This window comes from Bacillus rossius, chromosome 11 (genome assembly GCF_032445375.1).
Source record: "Bacillus rossius redtenbacheri isolate Brsri chromosome 11, Brsri_v3, whole genome shotgun sequence".
In the NCBI taxonomy this organism is placed as follows: domain Eukaryota; kingdom Metazoa; phylum Arthropoda; class Insecta; order Phasmatodea; family Bacillidae; genus Bacillus; species Bacillus rossius.
Window position 1 is genome coordinate 32515444 of NC_086338.1, and position 24502 is coordinate 32539945.

Genomic DNA, 24502 nt, shown 5'->3' on the forward strand with positions numbered 1-24502 from the left:
ATGTTGCGAACGATCTTGGCCGCGGTTTTCAAGTAGATCTTTTAATATTTTCCCTCTTTCTTCACGACCTTTTCTTATTTCATCTAACATTTTTTCTTTTACTGTAATTTTTCTTTTTTTAATGGAGCTGTTTAACAATTCTGAAGAACTTGTTTGCTCGCTAGGCCAATTTGTAGATTCTTGAGCGCTTTCTTCTTCTTGAAATTGGTTGCACTCTTCAGAGGGACAGTCATCCACCATTTCTTGTGTTTCTTGATTATTTTCAATTATTTCATTTATGTTGATGCTTGATTTTGATCTGAAAAAAAAAAATTAAATCAACAGTGCCATCAGCTATGCTATGTTGACACACACGCGTGCGTGAGTAGTTTGATCTGGTGTATTTGGGTTTACACAAACTTTTTTTTGATAAATTCATAAGAAGTTCTTTCAACTAATAAATATATATTTCATTTGAAACCTACCAAAAAAATTGCAACAGCTCCAATAATTTCAATAAAGAATATATAATTTTTAATAAACATTCAACAATTATTATATTGTTTATACAAATTTTATTTAATACATAAGGTAAAGAGTACTTACGCTCTTTCTTTGTAGGTTTCATCAAGGAATTTCAGGCTTTCTGTGTTGTATTTCGATTTTGAAAATGCCGGTGAACCTGTCTTCGACCCAGTTTTCAGTTTCTTGTTGCTTTTTCTGTAGGAGTCGCGAATGGTTCTCCATCTCGTTTTGCAGTCTTCTGCTGTAAAATTCAAAAATCTGTGTAAATAAATGATCAAATTTTTTCTTAAACATATTTCGTGAGGTTTTTATGAGCAGCAAAAATTAAAAAACGTCAACCTAAGTGCTATAAGAGTCGTGAGTTAGGGTACTGGTATTGTTCACGTCCTTAGGTTTATTGGGTTTTTACGATTCCCCAAAAAGGCCTCCAAAATAAAATAAAATATGTTTAAATAGCTAATGTTTTTACACACAGATATACATCTCACAGATTTACTCTTCTAGTCTAAGGTGACGGGATCACTAAGTTAATAGTGGCCTCGAACTTTCTGGGTACCGACTCGGTGCCAAGATAGCCTGAAGCAGTTAAAATAAATAACTACATATATTTTTTTCTCTTTTAGGTTTATGGCCATGGGAGAGAGTTTTCGTTCACTGGCGTTTCAATTCAGAATATGCCCTAGCTGGGTAAGTATTATTATAAAAGAGACATTGCAATCTATTTGTTCAAAAATGTTGAATTCTTCAATACCATCACCTGACCAAGATGTTTTAAAACGTTCTTCCATTGGTTTTCATCGCAAATGGAACTATCCCAACTGCTGTGGGTCGATAGATGGAAAACATATCCGAATAATCAAACCTGAACATTCTGGATCTCTGTTTTATAATTACAAAGACTATTTCTCAGTTGTGTTACTTGCGCTTGTAGACGACAACTACAAGTTTTTAGCAATAGATGTTGGTTCCTATGGAAAAGAAGGTGATGCAGGCATATTTGCTAAATCTGTCTTAGGACAAAGACTTTCAGAAGGAACATTCAGATTTCCTGAACCAGCTATACTTCCTGGAACTGACACTCTAATGCCACACGTTATTTTGGGTGATGAAGCTTTTCAGCTGACTTCCTCAGTAATGCGTCCTTACCCAAGGGCACAATCTAAATGTGATGAAGAAAAAGCAATATATAATTATCGCCATTGTAGAGCTAGACGTACGTGTGAAAACGCTTTTGGAATACTTTGCCAATATTTTAGAGTATTTTTCACTGCCATCGCCATCAAGCCTGACACAGTGGATCTTCTGGTCATCGCATCATGCATAATACATAATCATCTAAGATCTGCAAGAATTCCATGCCCGGGTGAAGAAGAGGACCGAAATGTGTGTCTCCCTACTGAAAATATGATACCCATGGCAAGACAAGGACGTAATTCTACTCATCTTGCGTATAGCATACGAGACAAATTTAAAAATTACTTTTGCAGCCAAGAAGGACAAGTAAGCTGGCAATTATATCATGTGAGGAAAACAAGTTAAAAAGTATTTTTCACGTGAAGAAAGGGTAAATGCAAATGTTATTCTTTTCTTTAAAAAAAAATATATTCTCTTTGTGCTATAGTAATGCTGTGTATTTTTGTATTTGAGTGTAAAATTTGTAAATATAATATGTCAAAATAGATAATTTATTAGCAAATGTGCCATTATCCTTAGTATTGACATAAAATTAAGTAACTATAAATAGGAAAACATATGATTATAAACTTCAAAAAACATAATTTTTGTTGTGCATTTAGAAGAATAAGACATAATATTATCAAACTTAAAAAAAGATAGAAAACAATTTATTGTGATAACTTGCCCTAGGCTCACCTACTACTTCAAAATGGAACATATTTTATTTCCACATTTCCTGGTGCACACCGACGTAAATTATTTTTGGTTTAGTTTAAACACTGCATAAAATATTTTTTAAACTTGGCCTATTTTTAAATAAGTAACAACTATATAGAACCGTAAGATGTTTTTTTAATGCAGTAAGAACATTTTTTAAGACCACGTTTTATGAGCCATAGTATTTATTTTATTATTAACACAGATATTAAACTCTCTACTTACCACCTTTGTTTAAAGAAGCTGCAATTTCCTTCCACACATTTTCTCGAACAATACTGTCTTTGTACTTGCAGTGATGCAAATCATATAACACACGATGCTCCCTTACTAAATCAATCAATTTCTCGTCCTGTTCTGCAGTAAAACTCTTTGACTCCAGATAAATCGCATGCGTGATCACGCTGAAGTCGGGGGCCAGGCAACTGCTGCGCGATGCCCATCCGCGACACGCAGCCGCGGCGAGCGGGAAACCCCCGCTTGCGCGGCCTTGGAAATCATCCCCGTTTCAACACACAGGTTCAAGTGCTGCGTGGTCACGCAGTGACGCATCACGCATCGCGCATCGCGCATGCGTGGTCCTTGGAAAACGTAGCTTTACGTAACGGGACATTTTTTCGTGCGTAGATGGCTGATGAACGTAACGGGACACTTTTTCGTGCGTGTATGGCTGGCGGAAGTGACGTAATCCAACATGGGTGATGTAGCGAAGCCGTAAGGTGGCATGATCGGATCCCCGATCCCCAGCCCCCAGCCCCTGCCCCAGAATGAACCAAATACATCTACTTATATACTGACATGTTCTACACCATTGAGCAATTGCTCATTCATGGTCGACGGAACGCAACTATAAATAAAATAAAATAAATAAATTAATTAATCAGAATTATCACATAGTAAGTAATGACATTAAAAGTGGTGTCCTCTTTTAAAACCTTCGAGTTATATTGGATGCCAAGTTTTTATTTTTCACCAAAATGTAGATAATACTATTAGGAACACATGAAGATCTTTAGGTCTTATTAAATTTAAAAGTTTCTCTGTATCAAATGATTTTAATTAGAAAAGAATTGAAAGTATGCAGAAAACGTTTTTAAATTATTATTTAAAAATTTCAGGCATTTAAATTATTTTGAATTTGCTACATTACTATATAACATATTTGCACTTTCTATTTATTAGTCGTTCGATCAGTGATGCACATTTTATTAGGTACCATTTATGTTGGTTCAGATATAATGACTCTTGCAATTACTGAAATAGTGACACTTTTAAAACCATTAGTACGTAACTTTAAAATATGTAAAAAATTATAACTCCTTTTGATTAATCTACAATATTCATTGGTAAAACTTTTATAATCTACATATTTATTTTGTATAAACTATTTTAGTTTCGGTTTAAGATTTTTGTGAAAACAAAGTAACCAATTGGTTTTCATGAACTTCATCAATCTTTATCTATCAGTGTGTTGTGTTGTTTCGTATTTTGTCGCATTTATGTGTATCAGTGTATGTGTTTTTGTTATTTTATGTCATAGTTCGTTTATAGGTGCTGTAAGGCACAAAAAACTGAATTTCAATTTGGTCTGACAGTTTTAATGAAGCAGGATAGCTATTATAGTAGCTATAGTAATATATTTTTATTTTCTAATATAAAAATACTTAAATTTCAGCATGGTTTATTTTTGAAAGACTGCAAGCCTGTGCAAAGCCCATCAACATTCGATGTACGAGTCTATGTCTCCCCTAAAGCGCCTTGCTGCTTGCCTTTGCAACAAACTACACTGCACAAAAATATTTCCTTCGCATTTCAGCATATTAAATATTTTATTATAGACCTTAATATCTGATTTTTTTTTTTTTTTTGCTAAATGGGTCACAGAGGATTTTTTCTTAATACTTTCAACTTTAGTTGGGGAAATGCTTCCCACATACCAAATTTGTACAAGCAACTGCTTTCTCTAAGATTATCCTTGCAAACAAAATTACGGTAACCTAAACCACTTAAAGTAAAATTTCATCTGAACTTGACCTCGCATCGGATTTAAGAATGTGGATGGGAACCTACACTTAACCCGCTACAACCGGATTGGACTTGGGCCGGATCGGAACTATCCAGTACAATAATTACAAGTTGGATTGCAGCCGAGATTCAAGGAGAAAGCTATTGAACCGAAAAAAAAAAGTATGCAAGAATAAGTCAACGAAGCAACTCGAATATTGAACCATTATTTTAACTCATTTAATTCAAAACAGCCCGTGCACACATCTATTAGAAACAGTTTCAAGTGTATCACAATTTTTTTTGTAACTTAACAGATAAAGTCTGATATATTTAAGAAGTGCTCCAGGTTAAGTGGGGATTCGGCCTCTCCATCTTCCAGTTTCAAATAATTTGATACAGCTTGTAATAAAACTTCGTTTTTTTTTTTGACGTGACAACGTCTAATAAATCGATGAACGCCGGCTGCACACACGAAAAAGGATGACTCATTGTCCCATTACGCACATTGTACCGTTAAGCTCATTGTACGCTTGCGCCGCATCTATCTCTCTTCCACTCGATTGGAACAACCATCGATTTGACTTTTTCGAGGCACATTAAACTTGAAACACTCCCATTCGTTTCCTACTTTTCCTATCATCGTCCTATCCTTAACAGAATAACACAGATTGGAAGAAGTTAATAGCAAACATGTATAAAAGTTATATTTAAAATAATCTCTTCGTTAAAGTAATAAACATATTTGAATTAATGAGTGCAAATAAAAGTAATTTTATCAATTAAATTGTATATTTCATTTCACTCCTTCTTTGTATCCATACAAAATAGTGATAATTCAATAAAAATGATTCGATTTTATTCATAAAAGTATGCAATCAATGTTTTGTTATGACGTCACGTTAAACTATCGTCCGTAAACCGACTTTACAGACAACCACTTTTTACATGGCATAGGACTTGGCTCTGGCTACTTGTTGAAGTCAACACCAGTGAACTGGTGTGACTATCGTGTCAGCTGTAGTCGCCCGCGCGAAATAATAACTTTTTTCCCTAGCGGCGTTCCCAAACTTGAGCTTTTTAGTAAACATGTAGTTGCAACGAGGTATAGAAAGGTCTGGGAGATATTATTTACGCCTTGACATGCCTAAAATAGTGGTAAATAGTTCCCAATACGAATTATGAAAAAAAAAACAAGATGGCGGGGCCTAATCCTCCTCAAGGAAGGATTTGCGTATGTCTCAGGCCGAAGCCTTTACGCCTAGTCATGCTAGTCATGCCTAGCCATACAGGGAAGGGTCGCATGATCGCGTGCTAGGAGGGGATTGGCCAGCTAACTCCCCTGTCGTAACCTTGCACTGATGCCAGCGAACATGGGCCCAGGTAAACTGCAAAGGCACAGGGACAATCCCAGCCTTTTGAAAAACTCAAAATCGTGAGATAATTTTTTTCTTGAAAAATTAGTTCTATGGTGTGAAGTAACCGGTATCATTGCCTTTAAACACACACACACATATATTTTTATTAGAGTATCCTGGTCGGTACAACAGCGTTAAAAATTCAACTTTGGCAGCAATTATGTAAAAAAGAAGTTGTAGTCAAAATGAGTATTTCCTTTTTACAAATCGGCTTGACCCTCTTAATATCTCGTAGATCTTATCCCTGGTGTGAGCATACTAGGAGTTTTGTGCTTTCTTATTTTATTTCTCTGTCCCGTGCTGCAGTTTAATTATTCTTAATAATACTGCAGGTAATCTGATAGGACTATAGCAAATATTGTAATAGGATAATATGGGAAACTCCGGCCAATTAGCATTGGCGAAGCGCGAGACACCAGACTGCAGCGCATTCTAGCGGCGTGGACTGAAGAAAGCCCCGCGTAATTCAATTTTACGTGCATATTAAAGGCAACATGTTTACACAATTAATATAAGTGCTGTTTTTACCAAAACTAGAAATTCAAACACATTTAATGCTATTATTCATACAGAACTGTTCTCAGGCTTTATTTAAAGGTATGTGTCAAAGATAGATATGTAATTATGTGCAAAATATAATCTATCAAAATAACTGAACAAGTAGTAGGCCTATGTAGTATCTAATTGGTTTTCCAGCTGTTTTATTTTTAAGGAAACAAGAACAACTGGTTTTAGTAACGGAAGTAAATTGTATGTATGAAATTAATTTCTCACCTGAAAATGTGACTGCATTTTAAATAAAAATCCTTAATTAAACCGAAAGAAACTGCTGCAAACAAATCATGTTACAAGAATGGTAAGGAATTATAATAAATAATTACTTTATAATAAGAGACAAAAATATAAAACAAAGGGGTTAAAATGGTAAATGCGCGAAACGCGAAACACTTACTGCGTTGGGTCCGCTGGAAATCTGAAAAAAGACTTTGAGCAGTTAGTAACGTAATTTTTGCAGCCAAACACCGCACAAATATTTCCGGCCATTCTGAATTACTGTTCACATAATAATGTGTTTATTTATTCGCAAATAGAACCATCATCTTATAGCACCAAACACACTTCAATGCCTTTTACCGCCGTTTCCAAAGCGTAGGTTCAGTCCACGCCGCCAGGTTCGCTGAACAACATGTCTCGCATTTTTTTGTCTGTTTCCCATATTATCCTATTACAATATTTGACTATAGGGGCTACGTGGTGTTTTATAATTGTATTATATTATCTTCTTATATTGTGAATTCTATAAAAAAAATATGAGCTGGTTTACAAACGCTATTATAGGCGTGTTAAAATATCATAAAAATTATACATATTACATGTTTTCTTCGTATTTCATATGTCCCAAATATATCTCAAACCATGTCCTCACCAGACTCTAGATTCAACCACAACGTCTTTCATCATAACCATTCTCGTCGTTCTGTGGCAAGCTGTGTACCAATCTCCATTGTTGCCGTTCGTATCTTAACTTCGCCAGCCGATGTTATTTGTTGTTGTTGTTGTTGTTGTTGTTGTTCGTGCACCAGCGGGAGACGAGCAGTTCGGCGCCCGAGCCGCAGAATGCGCCCGTGGTCGCCGGAAGTGGCACGAGGTCCCAGCTGCTGCCGCGCTCACGTGAAAGCGCCGTTTATCCCCCCCCCCCGGCCCCTCACCAACGCTTCCCAAAAGTGCTGGGGACCGTGAAACTGCCGCGCGAGAGTCCTCCTTAACTGCGCTCCCCACTCCTCCTTCCCCTGGCCCAGATGTCTCGCCTCCCGCCGGCATCACTCCGGCGAATTGTTTTGAAACGCACAGCGTATCCACGAAAGAATGTCCCAGTTATGAAAATTACGATAGTATCGACTGCAATAATTGTTTTAGAGTGTTGATTAAAAATCGCAGTTAAAGAGTAGGTCAAAACAGTTTTATGTGAGCTTTGTGTGCTTTGTTGTTTTCTCGCTTGCAGCGCGAAATTAAAAAAAAAAAAAAAAAAAACCGGCTCTTCACCCAATTAGTAGAGGGAGAAACTTGTAAACTTTATTTGGAAACAGGATGGAGGCTGCAGATGGTCAGAGAGACATTAAACAATGTTCATTCATACCGTTTAGCAGTCGCCCAAAAATCGTTAGCGACGCTCGTGTCTATGGAGGAAGACGCACGACAAGAAAAAAATAAAAAAAAGAGCTACTTTTTGCCAAATTTAATAGCCTACTTTAAAATTATTTTACTTATTGTTGCGAATTGGAAAACAGGTCCGTACATTATAGCAAAATTAATTTGCCACAGTTTTATTTATTACCTAACATTTACACTATTAGTTAAAATGCAACAAATTAAAGTCTGTCCACAGATTAACAACTCTTCCATCTCCAGTTTACACTTCCCCACATGGCTCCCCATACTGCTAATCTCTCTGACCCAACACACTGTCTCGCACTTCTCACTCGTCCGCCGCACACGCAACACCCGGGTGCTTCGATACCCGTCGCACCAATATTCGCACACGAAGCCCGTCGCTCGTCGTTTCGCTCGCCCTCGCCGGTCAACCACCTCGTTTATACACCTCTCAGTCCCGCTCTGTAAAGGTCTCGCAGCCTTTTGGAAGTGTCGCGTTGACACCCGAAGCATCAAGAACAACGGCGTCCTAGTTGTGTCACTTCACGCATGCGAAGGTTCTGGAAACACGCCGAACGATTGAGGGTGGGAAGAGAGGCGCGCTTGTTTGGTTGCCATGAAGCGGGGTGAAGGGGCGCGGTCCGGGAGCTGGGGCCTCCCCTCAACCGCCCGCTGGCCGGCGCGTCGGACCGACCGGCCTGCCTCGTTGCACTCGCTTCTAGCATCCTCGTAACAGTTTTAACCACGTACCTGACCTAACATAACCAACTTGTCATTTTAGTTACGATCACCTAGACGTGCGAATACCCAACCGCCTAGAAAGAGTTAAAATAATGCACGATGCTTGCAAAAATATTACTAATGTAACACACCTAACCTGCCATAAATTTTACTTTTTACAACATGTAAAAAACAAAGTGAGCGAGTATTTCAGTACTCGCCAGAGATGTGCAACAACTAACCACGGAAACGGGCTAATTCATGTGTTCTCGTGTTGCAAATACACTGGTAATTCGAAACTCGACCACGGAATTTAACGTATAATTCTTTAAAATAGTAAAGAGTGTGATAAATATTCGCATATTGTGTTTTCAACTAAATTTCTGGGCGCTAATCACACGGAGTTTCCGCACCCGCCGTTAGAATTCGCTAACGTAATTCCTACGTCGACTATTGAATCATTTCATTTGCAGACCGAAATTTTGTAGCTCAGATAAAAAATATATATACTAAACCCCGGCATTGCACCTGATTTACGTCAAGGTATACGGCTAATCTTGTTAAAATTCATTAAACAACTAATACTTTAAAGTTTCCCTTTGGCTTTGTGAACTATGGTTCTCGCCATCCGCCACAGATGCCAGCACAATTGTTATACATTTCTGTTCCATGCGACTTCCGTCCCATTCACAAAATTACTCCCACCAAATGCTGTATGCAGAGAGCTAAAATATTACACAACAATAATAACAATAAAATAAAAAATATTATGCTTCACAAAGGCGGGTTGTTCGGTGTTCTAGCTCAGGGTTGACGAGTCTCAGGTTCCTCGTGACGATAGCGGGAAGCCTACGATGTACATTCTGTATTGCACAGACCCGAATACTCACGTTGGCAAGCCTTCTTTCAACAGACGAGAGAGCCGAACGGCCGATCGTGCATCTTCGGTTCTTTTTGTTCATTGTAAATAAATATACAACTCATGATAACTAATGGTCAATTAGGTTAGGTTAGCTACATTATAAATACTTTAAAACATTGTGGACGGTTGATTTGGATAGGATAGCTACATTAAAGATACCTATTGTGAAATCAAGTAAACAAAAAAAAAGCGAACATGAACTTCGGGGAACTTCGGGTTCAGCCCTCTCGTCTGTTGGAAAGAAGGCTTGCCAACGTGGGTATTCGGGTCTGCGCAACACAGAATGTACGTCGTAGGCTTCCCGACGATAGATAGCACCGCCGCATCTGGCTGTCGGGTCGTCGCGGCTGCCGGTCCGCACGCAACGTTGCCGTCGAGACCTGGTCACGCGGCGCTTTCCCGCGCGTGTACGGACCAGCGAGCTGGGGGTGACATCGCGGGCTTTTCCCTGGCCGGCAGTTCCGAGAGTGCAGCTCCGATTCCCTGTCGCCGCTAGTGGAGACCGCCATCTTGATTCCATCTGATGGATGTCGTCATCGGGTGTAGGTTTCTAAAGTACGTTGGTGTGTGTAAGGTCGAGTTTCAATTCTTTCAATTATTTACGTATGCTCTATTATCCGTTGTATTTAAACGTTTCAAAGTCTGCAAGAAGAGACAATACCGTCTGGTATTGCAGCGTGTGTATATTGGAATGGTTTGTTATATGTTATTATTATTATTATTATTATTGTAGTATTGTCGGCCTCGCCGCTTATTCAGTGAATAAACGCATATATGAAAACCAAAACCAAACCAAGGGCGAAACTTTGACAACGCTGGTCGTCTGCGACAAGCACTTCCGCGCCGGATTGGAGTACCAGTTCCGCCGTGTGGCGGACATGGCGCCCGTCGGGCAGAGTCCTGGGAGGGAAAGCAGGTGGGTCGACAGGAGAAAGGATGGGCGGTTTCCCTTTCATAACCGCCGCGCGCTCCGCTCGAGACCCGGGCGCTGGGCAGCGAGTGCGGCAGTGTGCTTTCCGATACCGCTTACCGGCTTTCTAGCCACCCGGGGTGTGTTTACTTCCGCTGGGAACTACTACAAGGGGGCAGAGTGATGGAGTCAACTTTCCAACCTCTCCAACGCCGCGTTGTTTGCGACACGGGAAAACATCGCTGTATTTGTGCGTGAAGATGATCAATAAGCATGGACTAGAATTTACGTCGTTAAACACACCCAGTTCCACAAAATACGCTTCTTTAAAACTTTTTCTACAGTACATCGATATATAAAAAATATAGGTATTGATATTTTTATGCCAGTTTTTTTAATATAAATATTTTATTCAAGATAAAAATTAAATAATATTTTTAACTAAAAACCAATACAGAAGAATAAAAAAAACAATAATTGAAAAAATTGAAAATTTACTGAGTGGTATTTTTCTTAAGTAACATCAAAACTTGTTGTAGGATGTGTCATTAAAAAAAGCTTAGATTTATAAATAACTTAATATTATACATAGGTAATTAAATTATAATTTTATAATAAGTAAAACAAGGGTAATATTTTCAGTATTTTGATAATCCTATATATCGAAAATACCGATATTTTCGAGCCGAATGTATTTTATCGGTATCGATACCATTATATATATATATATATATATACACACACACATACATACATACATACTTAGCCCTGCGTAGACCTTCGCTCCTATCCAGCGGATAAACAGATAAGTGAACCGAAATTATAACCAAGGAGGGGGGTGGGCCAAAAAAAGCATATACTCAACAAATGTCTGTAAAATAGACTAACTGGCTGGTTATTGGTATTTCAACAAATTGAATGAAACAAATCCTTAAACAGACACAGCTCATCTATAAATCATAAGAACTACAACCTTCAGGTTTCTCATGGGATTTTTGTCACCAATCACCAATCCTCACAAACTATCGTTAAAAAAAAATATCTTTATAAATAATATTCTTACTTTTGTTATTGTTTGTTGTGGAATGGAGTTTGAATTCCGGGAAAAAAAAAAAAAAAAAAAGCCGCACCCACTTCCCGTGTTGAGCTAAGTACGCCCTTACTTATAACGTTGGTATTTCCAACGTGTAGAATAAGAAAAAAAAAAACAACCGAGCAAATTCTTGTTTTCTCATGTTGCAAATACATTTATAATACGAAACTCGGACACGAAATATAACGTAGAATTCTTTCAAATAATGCAGAGCGTGATAAATATAAAAGCACATTGGGTTTTCAACTAAATTTCTGAACGCGATTTACAAATAGTTTCCGCACCAGCCGCTAGTATTCGCTGCTGGAGCAGCTACGTCGACTATCGAAACATTCGATTTGCAGAGCGAAATTTTAAACTATATAATGAAACGGCTCCGTTACAAGCGAAGAATACTTGGGGGAAAAATGCTAATCCCGGCTTTTGACTTTATTTTAAAATACTGCCCATATTGTTAAAAATCTCTAAACAGTTAATATTATAAAATTTTCCTTTAGTCCTTCCGAACTTTGGTTTGCGCCATCCGCCACAGATGGCAGCACTGTGGTTGTGTACACATTTCCGTTCCACTTACGATATTACTACCGGCCAATGCCGTATTCCGAGAGCTAAGATGTTACATGTCAACAATAATGAAGAGTGGTTAGAAGCGGGGCCGTTCGAAAAAAGCCAAGGGCCCTGGGCCAAACAGTTTAATCGGGCCCCTTCCCCATTACTTAGTGTAAAAATATTTTCAAACCCCACGATTTAAAAAAAAAAAAAAAACAATCTAAATACCCTAATCTTTACAGTGGCCATAACTGTAAATGCGACCTGAGCGTATTTCATGACGTGTTGGTTACTTGTAACTTCGTCCTGCTCTCAGGGTAAACTCATGCATTAAAAACACGTAGAAACTGAACCCTCGCGACATGCTCCGGGTGGGAGGAAAAATTTGGAATTTTAGATGCAAAATTGTGCTATTTAATGAGTTTCCGAACCAAAATATTAAATATACCATTCCAAGAATTTGATGACGTAATATGTATTAAATACTACTCTGACAGTAGATGTAGTTCAATTTAAATAAAATACCACCTAGGAATTTGCAATCATTTTACAGTATATTGACAATCATAAATTTGAGTTTTCTAATCAATGTGATCACTAATGCAACTTTTGTAACTACTGGTTGAGAAAAATACTATTAGAACCAAAAGTTTATTCTGGGAAAAGGAGGGGGGGGGGGCGAAATGCTACTCACGGGGCCCCCCCCCCCCAATGCATAACAGCACGGGGGCGACTCGCCCATGCAGACACCCCCCCCCCCCTGTTCCGACGTCCCTGCAGCCATTGCTGGCTGACCAACAGGGATATCATCATCGCCAGTAGCTGACCCAGGGGCCGAGTCCCCGAACTTGGCATCGAACCCCGAGGTCCGCTGAATGCGGCCGCTAACTTCCTGTGCTGTGCCTGTAAATAGTAATTTTTGACGGGGATTGTGAAATAAAATGACTTTGAAAATTCGCTGCGAAGCTTGGTGAATTACAAATGGCCTGAGTTAAAAATAATTTAATTTCGAAGGGAAATGAATTTATTTTTACGTTAAACTCGTGTGTTGTCCAGCCCTCCATTGCTTTGTGGGGATGGGGGGGGGGGGATTTAATATTTAGCTGAGCAGCTGGCGTTAACTGTCCAGGTTAGCTTGTTGATTTTTTTTTTTTTTTTTTTTTAGTTGAGTTTGTAGGCTCCGGCTGGGCTTAATTACTGTGTTAAGCTAGATGTTGTCTGCGGGCGAGTTTCCCTAGACCATGGGCCACTGACCCACAGAACAAGGAGGGAAATAAAGAAGTGCGACTCTTACAGTGGAAACTGAAACCATGTGTCGCTATCTGTTGGGCGGGCCCATAACTACCAGCAAATAAAAAAATCGGAATAGAGGTTCTCATACAAAGTTTATTTAGTTAATACGTTTTTTTGTTGGTTGTATTAAGTTATCTCCTTATAATAACTTAATGTAGTTATGTCAGCAATATACAGGGTGTCCACAAATGATTGGAGCGATTTCATGATGTTGCTGTGAGTGCATTTGTCAACATATCGCGATGAAACTTGGCGGTCATCTGTAGAAACTCAACAAGTTTTATTCTGTATTGCAGATTCCCGCCTTCCTCGGCACATAGAACAGCATTAGAGATATGGAGGCAAACGACAAGCAAGCATACGCCGTCCTTGAATTTCATGCAAGTTGATCAGTCAAAACAGTTCAACGATGATTCAGGACGAAGTTCAATGCAGAACCACTGTCTGCGAATTCCATACGGCGATGGTACAAACACTTCAAAGCTACAGGATGTCTTTGTAAGGGAAAGTCCACCAGTGGCTGATCAAACAGTTGAGCGTGTGCGGGCTAGTTTTCTGCGTATCCCTAAAAAGTCTACGCGGAAAGCTAGCAGAGAATTGGATATTCCCCGATCAACTGTATGGAAGATCCCAAGGAAACGTCTGAAGCAGACACCATACCGCATGCAGTTGCTGCAAGCGCTAAAACCTGCGGACAAAGCCATCCGGCTTCAGTGGTGCACTCGATTGCAAGAACTGACGGAGGAGCAGGATGACTTTTGCGATCGACTTGTGTTTAGTGATGAAGCATCATTTTCCCTTAGTGGCACAGTGAACAGACACAATGTGCGTATCTGGGGAACCGAGAATCCCCATGCCATCATTGAGCATATTCGGAACGCCCCAAAACTCAATCTCCAGATCGAAGATTTATGGGCCCTTCTTCTTCTGCGAAAAAACAATAACAGGACACATTTTTCTGGACATGTTAGAACAGTGGCTCATGCCTCAGCTTGAGACAGACAGTGACGACTTTATCTACCAGTTGGATGGAGCTCCACCCCACTTCCATCGCAATGTCCGCGAATTCCTGAATCACAGATTGCCAAACAGATGGATAGGCCCTGGTGGGATTGATGATCAACAATTCCTTGCATGGCCTCCGCGCTCCCCAGATCTAACCCCGTGTGATTTTTTTGTGTGGGGCTATGTGAAAGATCTGGTGTTTGTTCCTCCTTTACCGGTTGATTTAGCGGACATGAGAGCTCGCATCAGGAATGCTTTTGATCGCATTGACACGGACATGCTTCATAATGTTTGGGAAGAGCTTGATTTTAGGGTTGATGTGTGCAGGATCGCAAAGGGTCAACATATCGAACACTTGTAAAGTCCCAATAAAACTTGTTGAGTTTGTGCACATAACCACCAAGTTTCATCCCGATATGTTGATAAATGCACCCACAACAACCTCATGAATTCGCTCCAATCATTTGTGGACATCCTGTATTATGAAAACTACTATCTAGCGGACGGGCCCATAACTACTTCAAAACACTAGGTCCCAGTCTCGGTAATTAGAGTTTCTCCCCCATGCACTGACCCCCTCCTTCTAGCGGGAGAAAGCAAAGGCGCCCATACCCATGGGCAGGGTGGGTCCGTGGCTCCCCCTAGCTTTCAGGCAAAATAAAAATTTAGGAGTTCTTGAGCATTTTGGGCAAATTTTGAGGCCTTCAAAGCCATTTTGGGCCATTTTTTGTCATTTGTGATGGTTTGCCCCCCTACCCCTACAAATTCTGCCCCCCCCCCCTTACAAACTTTCATATGGGCGCCCTTGGGAGGAAGGTGCTGGGAGCCACTGACCTGGCGCTGTCCTGCCAGTCGAGCGCGCGGCCGGCGCTCTTGGGCAGCGCCATCTTCCTGCGCCGCGAGCCGCTGCGGTACACGTACACCAGCGAGGGCTCTTCCCCGCGCATGCGCGCCGGGCCGCGGCGCAGGGACAGCGACGCCGAGTACAGCTCGCACGCGCGGCTGCACGGCAGCGGGATCTCCTCGTAGCAGTCGTGCTGGTACAGCTCTGCGCCAAGCCATAGAGTCCGCGTCAGGTAGATACACCAGGGGCAGGGGCGTAGCCAGGGGGGGGGGGTTAGGGGTTCAAACCCCCTTCCCCCTTAGCACCAAATCTTTAATTAATTTCTTATTCATAACTCTAACAAATTTCATATTAAAATTAATAAAATTTTTACCATTACAATATTTAAATTTAAGTACCGAAAACTGCTAAAATAGCACTATTTTACACCTTAAAATCCAAATTTTCCCGGGGGAGGACCCCCGGTCCCCCGCTTTAATACGGGGGGGGGGGGGCCCCTTGCTTCTTAACACCCCCCCCCCAAACACAAATCCTGGCTACGCCACTGACCAGGGGTGCCCACAAGGGGGGGGGGGGGTAACGACGCAGACTCCGTCATTAAAATTTCAGGGGGGGTTGGAGGAATTGGTTAAAAGACGAGAAAAACGTATATATGATTTACATAATTATAGCTTCTAATGTGAAAATACGTTTCTGGTGCTTTGATAATTGAAAGGGATCTTGTAAATCAAATTGGCAACCCCGCACTTTCCTCAACAAAAGCAGTTTGGCATCTGTCGGTTCAGGATGGAAATATTACCTGATATGACCAAAATTATTATTAGAAAATCAGTTTTAATTAATGCAAAATGTGATAAAATATAATACTAAAAAAAGTATGACTTGATGTAAGTTTTTGGACATACGCCATTGCTAATTATTAGCAATGGCGTATGTCCAAAAACTTACATCAAGTCATGCACTCCCATTGCACAAATCTTTTAAAGATAACACTAAAAAAGTATAATATTATAAAATAATTGAGTAAATCATTGAGAAAATGGCATAAAAAATTTCGGGGGGGGGGGCGGGCATCATTAGGTTAGGGGGGGGTGAGTCATAGTGTTGGGGGGGGGGGGGGCACCTCTGGATACACAAACCCCCGGGGGTGGACACGTCCGCACGATGACATCGGGAGTGTGTTTGAGAAGGGAACACATTGTGCGTCTCAGGCAGTGGCGGATCCAAAGGGGGGGGGGGGGGGGGGGGCACCAGGGGCAAGTGCTGCCCCCCCCCCCGAACAACAAGTTGTCTGCTACATTAATATTGCCGACAAAAATGATTGTTTCTGAAACAAAAAAAAAATATTTTAATATAATTAATGAATTTCTTGTAGAATCATAAAATCTGGTGGTTGGATGTTACGTGTAGTGTGAGTAGATTAAATACAAATTTAGTAATTTTAAGACTTTTTTTCTCTGGCTACTCTGAAATCCTAGAGTGCCCCCTCCGAGGTGAACCTCTGGATCCGCCACTAGTCTCAGGCAGGGTTTTAGCCATGTAGGAGGGGTACCATGCATCATATGCTAGAGGGATTGGCCAACAATGGCAGCGATTGACACCACTCACTTCTTAACTCTAAGACTTAAACTGGATAAGTTGGACCCAGGTAAAAACCTGCACAGACACAAGGAAAACCTTGGGCTCTTTCATGCGGGGTGCAATAATCATGCATTAAGCAAGCAGGTTGGTTACGGGAAACCGAAAGATGAATCGGGAAGAAGAGTTGGATAAAGTATAAAGGAGTCTACCATGGGCGCTTGGACATTATGTCAACATTCATGGTAAGAGTGTGAAACCTTTGTTTTTCTTCAGTTAATTGTTGCGCCATATTGGTTAGACGCCCAAAACATTGGGTAATGATTTTAATTTACAACAGAAAACTTAATTTTTTTTATTTAATTCAATTTAAATACTTTGTTCTCGAGTCAGCTGGTTGATGTTATCGTTAAAAACTGTCATAAAAACACGTGTGTTAATGTTATTAGGTAAGTGAAACACACATGTAAAGTCTGTACGAAAGACATACTTACAGCAGGCTAACACGTCTGCGAACCGGCATTAAATCAGCATTACTTTAAATCATTATACCTGCCGCTTCTGTGCGTGAGGCATGTCGGGTTTTAGCGGGGAGGAAATGCATTATTGCAGCCCACTGAACACTACAACAATCCTTCCAAAATAATCTCTCTGTAACTTTATGCAGCTAAGTTGCTGTTGTTTGAAACACATTCTGACTTAACCCGTGTTTTGTTTTTCTTTGAAATCTTTGAAGGGAGGGCGAACCTCCCCTTCGGCTACGTAAGAGAGGGGCGGCAAGTAGACTTTCCAGAAATACGTTTTGTATGTCCCCTAATGTGGGTTCACGTTCATACACGTGGGTCCGCCATCTTCCTTTGAAAATGTCGTCAAATGGTGCGCGCGCAGCTTCAACCTGTTAATTTTGTGTTACAGTGATGCGCGCGCATCTTAAAAATTTCACTCTCATCATTTTTTCATAGCGCGCCTAAAGAAGTATAACTTCAAAACAAAATAATCGCAGTGTAGAACGCGGGTGTTGGGAGCAGCGAATTTCTAAGTTATGCGTGGAGGCCACATCTCCCACGAGTCCCACGCCTGGCGACGTGGGAACGCGGCCCGTGCACGTCCTCGCTGCGCTGCGGGAGGGGGGATGACGGGTAGACGGGGTCGTTACCACAACCCCGAAATACCATAACGCCGAATGTCAAAATTGACCACAACGCCGAAATACCATAACGCCGAATGTCAAAAATTGACCACAACGCCGACAGCTAGAAAACTGCTGTGTACCACAACGCCGAAATAACTGAATGAATTTTTGTGTGTTTCTTAAATGTACCTTAACGCCGAAATATCACAATCAAACCTAACCTTACTAACCTAACCTAACCTAGCGTAATATAACCTAACCTAACTTAACCTAGCCTAACCTAGCCTAACCTAGTATAACCTAACCTAGCCTAACCTAACCTAGTCTAACCTAACCTAGTCTAACCTAGTCTAACCTAACCTATTCTAACCTAACCTAGTCTAACCTAACCTAGTCTAACCTAGTCTAACCTAACCTAACCTTTGTGGCAGTCCTGCAATGACATTTTTAGGCGTTAGTGTATTTCGGCGTTGTGGTACACAGCAGTTTTCTAGCTGTCGGCGTTGTGGTCAATTTGGTATTTCGGTGTTGCGGTGCGTCCCCGGTTAGAAGGGCTGAGCCTGACGATGAGGGGGTGAGTGATGTGTGGGGGAGGAGGGGACGGTGGTTTGTAGGAGCGCGCGCGTGTTTACACGGCCTTGCTGCCTCGTGCGCGCCGACAATGGGCGGGCGGGCAGCTGCTTCCTGCGACCTTCCACCGCGCGCGAGTTGTCCCAGGACGACAACAACGACAACAACGACAACAATGACAATAATTACGGTGAAAGGTATTCAAAATACCAGCACGTTCAACCTCGGCCATGTCGCCCTAACGACTTTTCGGGATTATTTTTAACATCAATATTGTTTCAACGAGAACACCAGAGAAAAAAAATAATATACAAAACAATGTATCTAAATCAAACTGAAATAAACTTTCTCTATAGAAATATTTTTAAAAATTAGTGAGCAAGTGTTTCAGTAAGTACTCGCCGGTAATGTACAAACATCTAACCCCGAAAACGAGCAAGTACGCGTGTTTTCATGATGCCAATAAAGTTATAACACGAAACTCGGACAGTAAATTTAACGTGTAATTCTTTAGTGCCGAGCATATACTGCACCCACCACTAGAATTCGTTGCCGGAGCAGCTAAGTCAAAAAGCGAAATGTTAAACTATATAATGAAACGGTTCCGATAAAGGCGAAAAAAGTTTATATATATATATATATATATATATATATATATATATATATATATATAAATTACTAAACACCTGCTTTCGACCCGATTTTCGACAATGGATTTATTGAAATATTGTAGATCATGTTAAAAATTCTTTAAACAGTTAATACTTTAAAGTTTCTCTTTGTCTCCATGAACTTCAGGTTCGCGCTATCCGCTACAGATGGCTGCACCGTTTGGTTTTTATGTATGATTATTATTAGGGACCGGAAAAATTCGCGGGTTCAATGACCTGCAGGATGAACTCCATAGTTCTACGTACACTCGGTCAAATGCCACCCACTCATTGGCTGCTGTCTTGTGAGAGACCCCAACGTAGCAGCCTGTGATTCGATAAAGCTTTGGTTGGGTGTTTCTCATTGGCCCAGAGTCATCCAGGTGAGCTGTGAGCCAATAGCAGAGGCAGCACTGAGGTATACCTATTTGTATTTTAGCATATCGCGAAATGAATTCACGAATTTTTCCGGTCTCTAATCATTATTGTTATACTGACGTGTTGTTCACCGGTTCGCATTTCGATTCAGGAAAACTTGATTTTAAAAACGCCGTATTTCCAGAGCTAAGATTTTACACATCAAAAAAATATATATATATATATGAACGAGAGCTGCTCGATGGGTGCCGGATCACAGAACCATGATGAACCAATAGCCATCGCCAGTTAAACCTTTAGAGATGGTAAACACATGACAACATAGGCCAAGGTAAAATGAGAGCACTCTAACAGCGCAACAGAGCTTATGGGGGAAATGGGGTAGGAGAGTCTAAATGACAGAAGACATAGAAGCCAGAGAGGGTGTTTCAAGTATTGAATGGAGAAGGAAGGTGGGGAGAGATGGAGCAACGAGTTGCAAAAAAAAAAAAGAAGCCTTGAAGTAGGAGGGAGAACTCTAGGAAAGTTGTTAAGGAGAGAGGGAGAACGGAAAGGGGGGAAATAACGATGTTAATGAGTACGAAAAGGAAATGGGATGTACTGGATGACGAGTGTGTGACGGCATGGAGAGTGCCAATTGGCAGCAGCCTTCAAATTAAAAAAAAAAAAAAGTATCGGCAATGGCCCGTAGTGGAGAACCATCTAAAAAAAAAATTTCCCTGAGATGATTTCACGAAATTACAATACTAGGAATGGGACGAGCCGATGTCCTGAATGCGAGTTTTATCATTTTGCAACTGTAACTGTTTTTTTTAGCGACGGAGGTTGTAATTCATACTTGGGCTACCTACCATCATTGGACGTTATCAAGCAAATTTGGGCTGAATAAAATGGCGATAGCGAGGTTAAAAAGTGACTTTAACTACGTCACAGCCTGCCGTCACCTGACAATTCCTAACACCATTATTATAACCATATTTTCTAAGGAAAGATTTATCTTCCCTTTTTTTTTTTAAATATTTTCACTATTATTAAAAAAATTAAAATAAGAAATTTTGAAAACAAAATGTTTGTTGAAACTTAAAACGTAGGCAGGTATGTCGTGTCGCCGCATGTCATATTTGTAAATTGATTATAAGGGCTATTCCCTAAGAAATATGGGTACCATATGTCTGATTAGTAGAGACCTGCAAAATTCGCGGATTCGTTGACCTCTAGGATGGACTCCACGGTCCTTTAAATACTCGCGGAAATGACACCTGTTCGTTGGCTACTGACGCGTGAGACGTCTCAACTAGGCTGTCCGTAATTCGGCACTTTCTTGGTTTAGTGTTTCCCATTGGCTCACAGTTCCCCGGTTGAAATGTGGGCCAATCGCAGAAGCGGTACGGAGGTATAGTTGTTTTGATGCTAGCCTATCGCGAAATGAATCCACGAATTTTTCCGGTCTCTACTGATTAGTTTAAACGCAATGGGCTACCTCTGTTCCCGAAAGTCATCTGAATCGGCGTGCCAGTGAAGACGCGATTAGGTAACGAGCACACGTGCAGGAATGATAACTTTCACGTATGTGCGAGTCGTTGGGAATGACGCAAGGCGCGGAAGGCGCGGAAGACGATGATCGGCCTACATCATCGTCGGTCCGCGCGGCTGGACGCGCCCGCGGCGAGCAGGAAGGCAGGCCCCCCCGTTGTGCAACCCTGCTGCCGGCTGGCATTAACGACCCGCGGCCAGCGGCCAGTTTTCTCCGGCGCCGCGGCTCGGCCGGACATCCTGTCGCCCGACGACCACTCCGAGGCCGGCGCGCCTCGCCCCGCAAGCCAAGCCCCGTTCTGTCGGCGCTGCACGCAGATCTGCAAGACATTTACTATGCCAGAGGAAGTGAATGCTTGAGGTTTCCTTCGTCGGCCCAGGATCGGATTGTGAAGGTGGTTCTCCCATCACTTGGAGCGGGTCGTTACCACAACGCCGAACCTACAATAACGCCGAATGCCAAATTGACCGCAACGCCGACAGCTAGAAAATTGCTGTGTACCACAACGCCGAAATACAGTAACGCCGAAAAATGTTGCTGCGGAGAGGGGGGGCCACAGGAGCAAAATTAAAAAACAACTGAATGAATTTGTGTGCTAACCTTACCTAACCTAACCTTTGTGGCAGTCCTGCAATGACATTTTTTTTCGGCGATGTGGTAATTCGGCGTTGTGGTTAACAGCAGTTTTCTAGCTGTGGGCGTTGTAGTCAATTTGGCATTTAAGCGTTATGGTTTTCGGCGTTATTTTACGTTCGGCGTTGTGGTATTTCGGCGTTGTGATGCGTCCCCGCTTGGAGTAAGCTCGGAGGGTCCACTGGCCCTTTGACGAGTCGACGCGGTGAGCGGCGACACAGCTCCGGCACTGGCCTGGATAGGTTGGGTAGGCATCCACCCGACCACTGGGTCTTCAGGGTCCCAGCAGGAAGAGGTGCCAGCAGAACTGAAGCTTTGTGGTACTTGCTCAGTAAACTTCCTGATTAGCTCTACTCATGTTCGACTGGAAGGAGTGAACCTCCTTCTGGGCGTGGGTTGACACTCACCCCACAGCTGGGCCGAGGATGGGAGGGGGAGTGGCGGGTGGGCCCGGCCGTGATAGGCTGGCTAGAGGTTAGGCTCGCCGAAGATTGGCCTCCTCTTCGTTCGGAACGCCCAAGTAAGGGCTGTCCTGACCATTGGAAGGATGCCCCCCCTGCATCTGGCTGGAAACGCCGTCGTCAGTCCATTGCAAGAACGTCTACGCCAATAAAGATCTAAGTTGCCCCTGGTCAGGGACGTCGGAACGTTTTCATGAGTGGGGGGGGGGGGGGGGGGGGGCTAAAAGATGTATCACACTTACCTCAGTCTTAGAGCGGGGGGTCCGGGGGACCTCCCCCGGGAAAAATTTGGAATTTGAGATGCAAAATTGTGCTATTTAATGAGTTTCCGAACCAAAATATTAAATACACTATTTGATGAAGTAGTATCTATTAAATACTACTCTGACAGTAGATGTAGTACAATTTAAATAAAATACCATCTAGGAATTTGCAATCATTTTACAGTATATTGACAATCATAAATTTGATTTTCTAATCAATGTGATCAACAATGCAACGTTTGTAACTACTGGTTGAGAAAAATACTACTAGTACCAAACATTTATTCTGGGAAAAGGAGGGGGGCGAAATTATACTGTCGCCCCCCCCCCCCCCACGCATAACAGCACGGGGGCGACTCGCCCCTGCTGCCCCCCCCCCCCTGTTCCGACGTCCCTGCCCCTGGTTCTACCTAATTAGGTACGAGTGCAGGGCGAAGTGCATGCGGTTCCACCGGACTTGCCCGGAGAACACGCCAAGGAGCGTAATGTTCACATGTTGAGTTTATCCCCTCAAGACCAGACACAAGTAGTCATGAGGACCTTTCAAAAATGCATTGAAATGCAGCATGTGAGACATGGATGGCCCAGTAAGGAAGGCAACGGCTAAGTTATTGAACAAGATATCCATGTATTGGCAGGAAATGCTTTCCAAAAAGAAAATATGCAGAATGGACCTCGCAAAACTCAGGATTCGAATAAAAAAAAATATTGTTCACTGAGCTGGATTTTTCTCCCAGATTAGAACATCAGTGTAGGTCCACTGACGAAATCAGGAAACAAAGGTAGGCCAACGTAACGAATCTGACCAATATTTAACAGAGACTATAGCTGCAACTTCCAACATGCGAGTGACCACACCACCACAGCACACATTTCTTTGTTGACATGGACTGTTCCCTCAATTCTGTCCACTCGTGACCAGGGGCGTACGCAAGGGGATGGCATGGGTTATTAAGAAAAGGGGGGGGGGGGGAGAGATATATCAGTGACGTGGCCAAGAGAGAGGTCCGTTGTGTCTGTACCACTCGTCAATGATTTTAAAAGAAAAAAAATACACAAGCGAAGACAGAATAAGTAATTTATAGCCACGTAGCTACTTTAGATTACAGGGAGATTATTTTAGAAAGATTATTGTAATCCTTATAATGGGCTACAATAATGCCACCCCCCCCCCCCTATCTAGCCAACATGCCTCATAGTTAGGGGCATGCTGATTTCGCGAAAAGATTTCGGGACTAGATGAAAGTCAAAACACTGTAGCATCGTCTGTGTTTCATGATTGGGTGAGTTTCTTCCAGGTACATATCGATTGTAACACCAACCACAGTGATTCAGTGCGGAAGCAAACGCGTCCTTAGTGGCTTGGTCAAATAAGGCAACAACTTCTCTCACAGACGGCCGCCAATCACAAGGAAGAAACCACAGGCGCGGGTATACCTTTTTGCAGTCTAAAAAGTGTTCAGATCTTTTCGCGAAATCTGCATGCCCCTACTCATAGTATATCCCTGCCAGTGCCACCGTGACTCGTAGTGGATGAAGTGACTTTTGCTGCGTGAAACTCCCCCGGGTGCATCGGTGGCTGTGGTCGGTGACGCGTTCCGCTCAAGTGACTCGGGTCGTCGTCTCTCACTCTTTCTCTCTTTCTCTTCATCTCTGTTCATCGGCTGCTCACTTGCGAGACGTCTTATCTAGGTTCCCTAGTTAATTCCGAAACCCTCAACATTATTATTATTTATTTTATTTCAAAACTCACAAACTGCAAATCAGTGTACAGTACATTCGCCAAACAACATCCACTTTTCTCTTTATATAACCTATAGGCTCGTGCCACGACCGAGTTCTCATAAATAAATAAACACACACACACACACACACATATATATATATATATATATATATATATATATAAAAAATGGTTGTCTGTAAAGTCGGTTTACGGACGATAGTTTAACGTGACGTCATAACAAAACATTGATGAAATGATAGTTTAGTTGAAG

The 24502-nt window shown here is 41.7% G+C and overlaps 1 protein-coding gene and 1 long non-coding RNA gene across 2 annotated transcripts in view; both read right to left on the reverse strand.

Annotated features, from left to right (window-relative positions):
• LOC134536761 (uncharacterized) overlaps window positions 1–2989 on the reverse strand; it is a 3956-nt gene extending 967 nt beyond the window's left edge. Inside the window, exons 1-3 of the long non-coding RNA XR_010075872.1 lie at window positions 2623–2989; window positions 586–745; window positions 1–298 (exon numbers count right to left, since the gene is read on the reverse strand). The exon at window positions 1–298 is cut by the window's left edge and continues 967 nt beyond it. This is a non-coding gene — a long non-coding RNA (uncharacterized LOC134536761). The remainder of the gene's footprint in view (window positions 299–585; window positions 746–2622) is intronic.
• LOC134536763 (uncharacterized) overlaps window positions 1–24502 on the reverse strand; it is a 56554-nt gene that overhangs the window by 26405 nt on the left and 5647 nt on the right. Inside the window, exon 2 of the mRNA XM_063376674.1 lies at window positions 15297–15510. Coding sequence (XP_063232744.1) covers window positions 15297–15510 — 214 coding nt within the window. The remainder of the gene's footprint in view (window positions 1–15296; window positions 15511–24502) is intronic.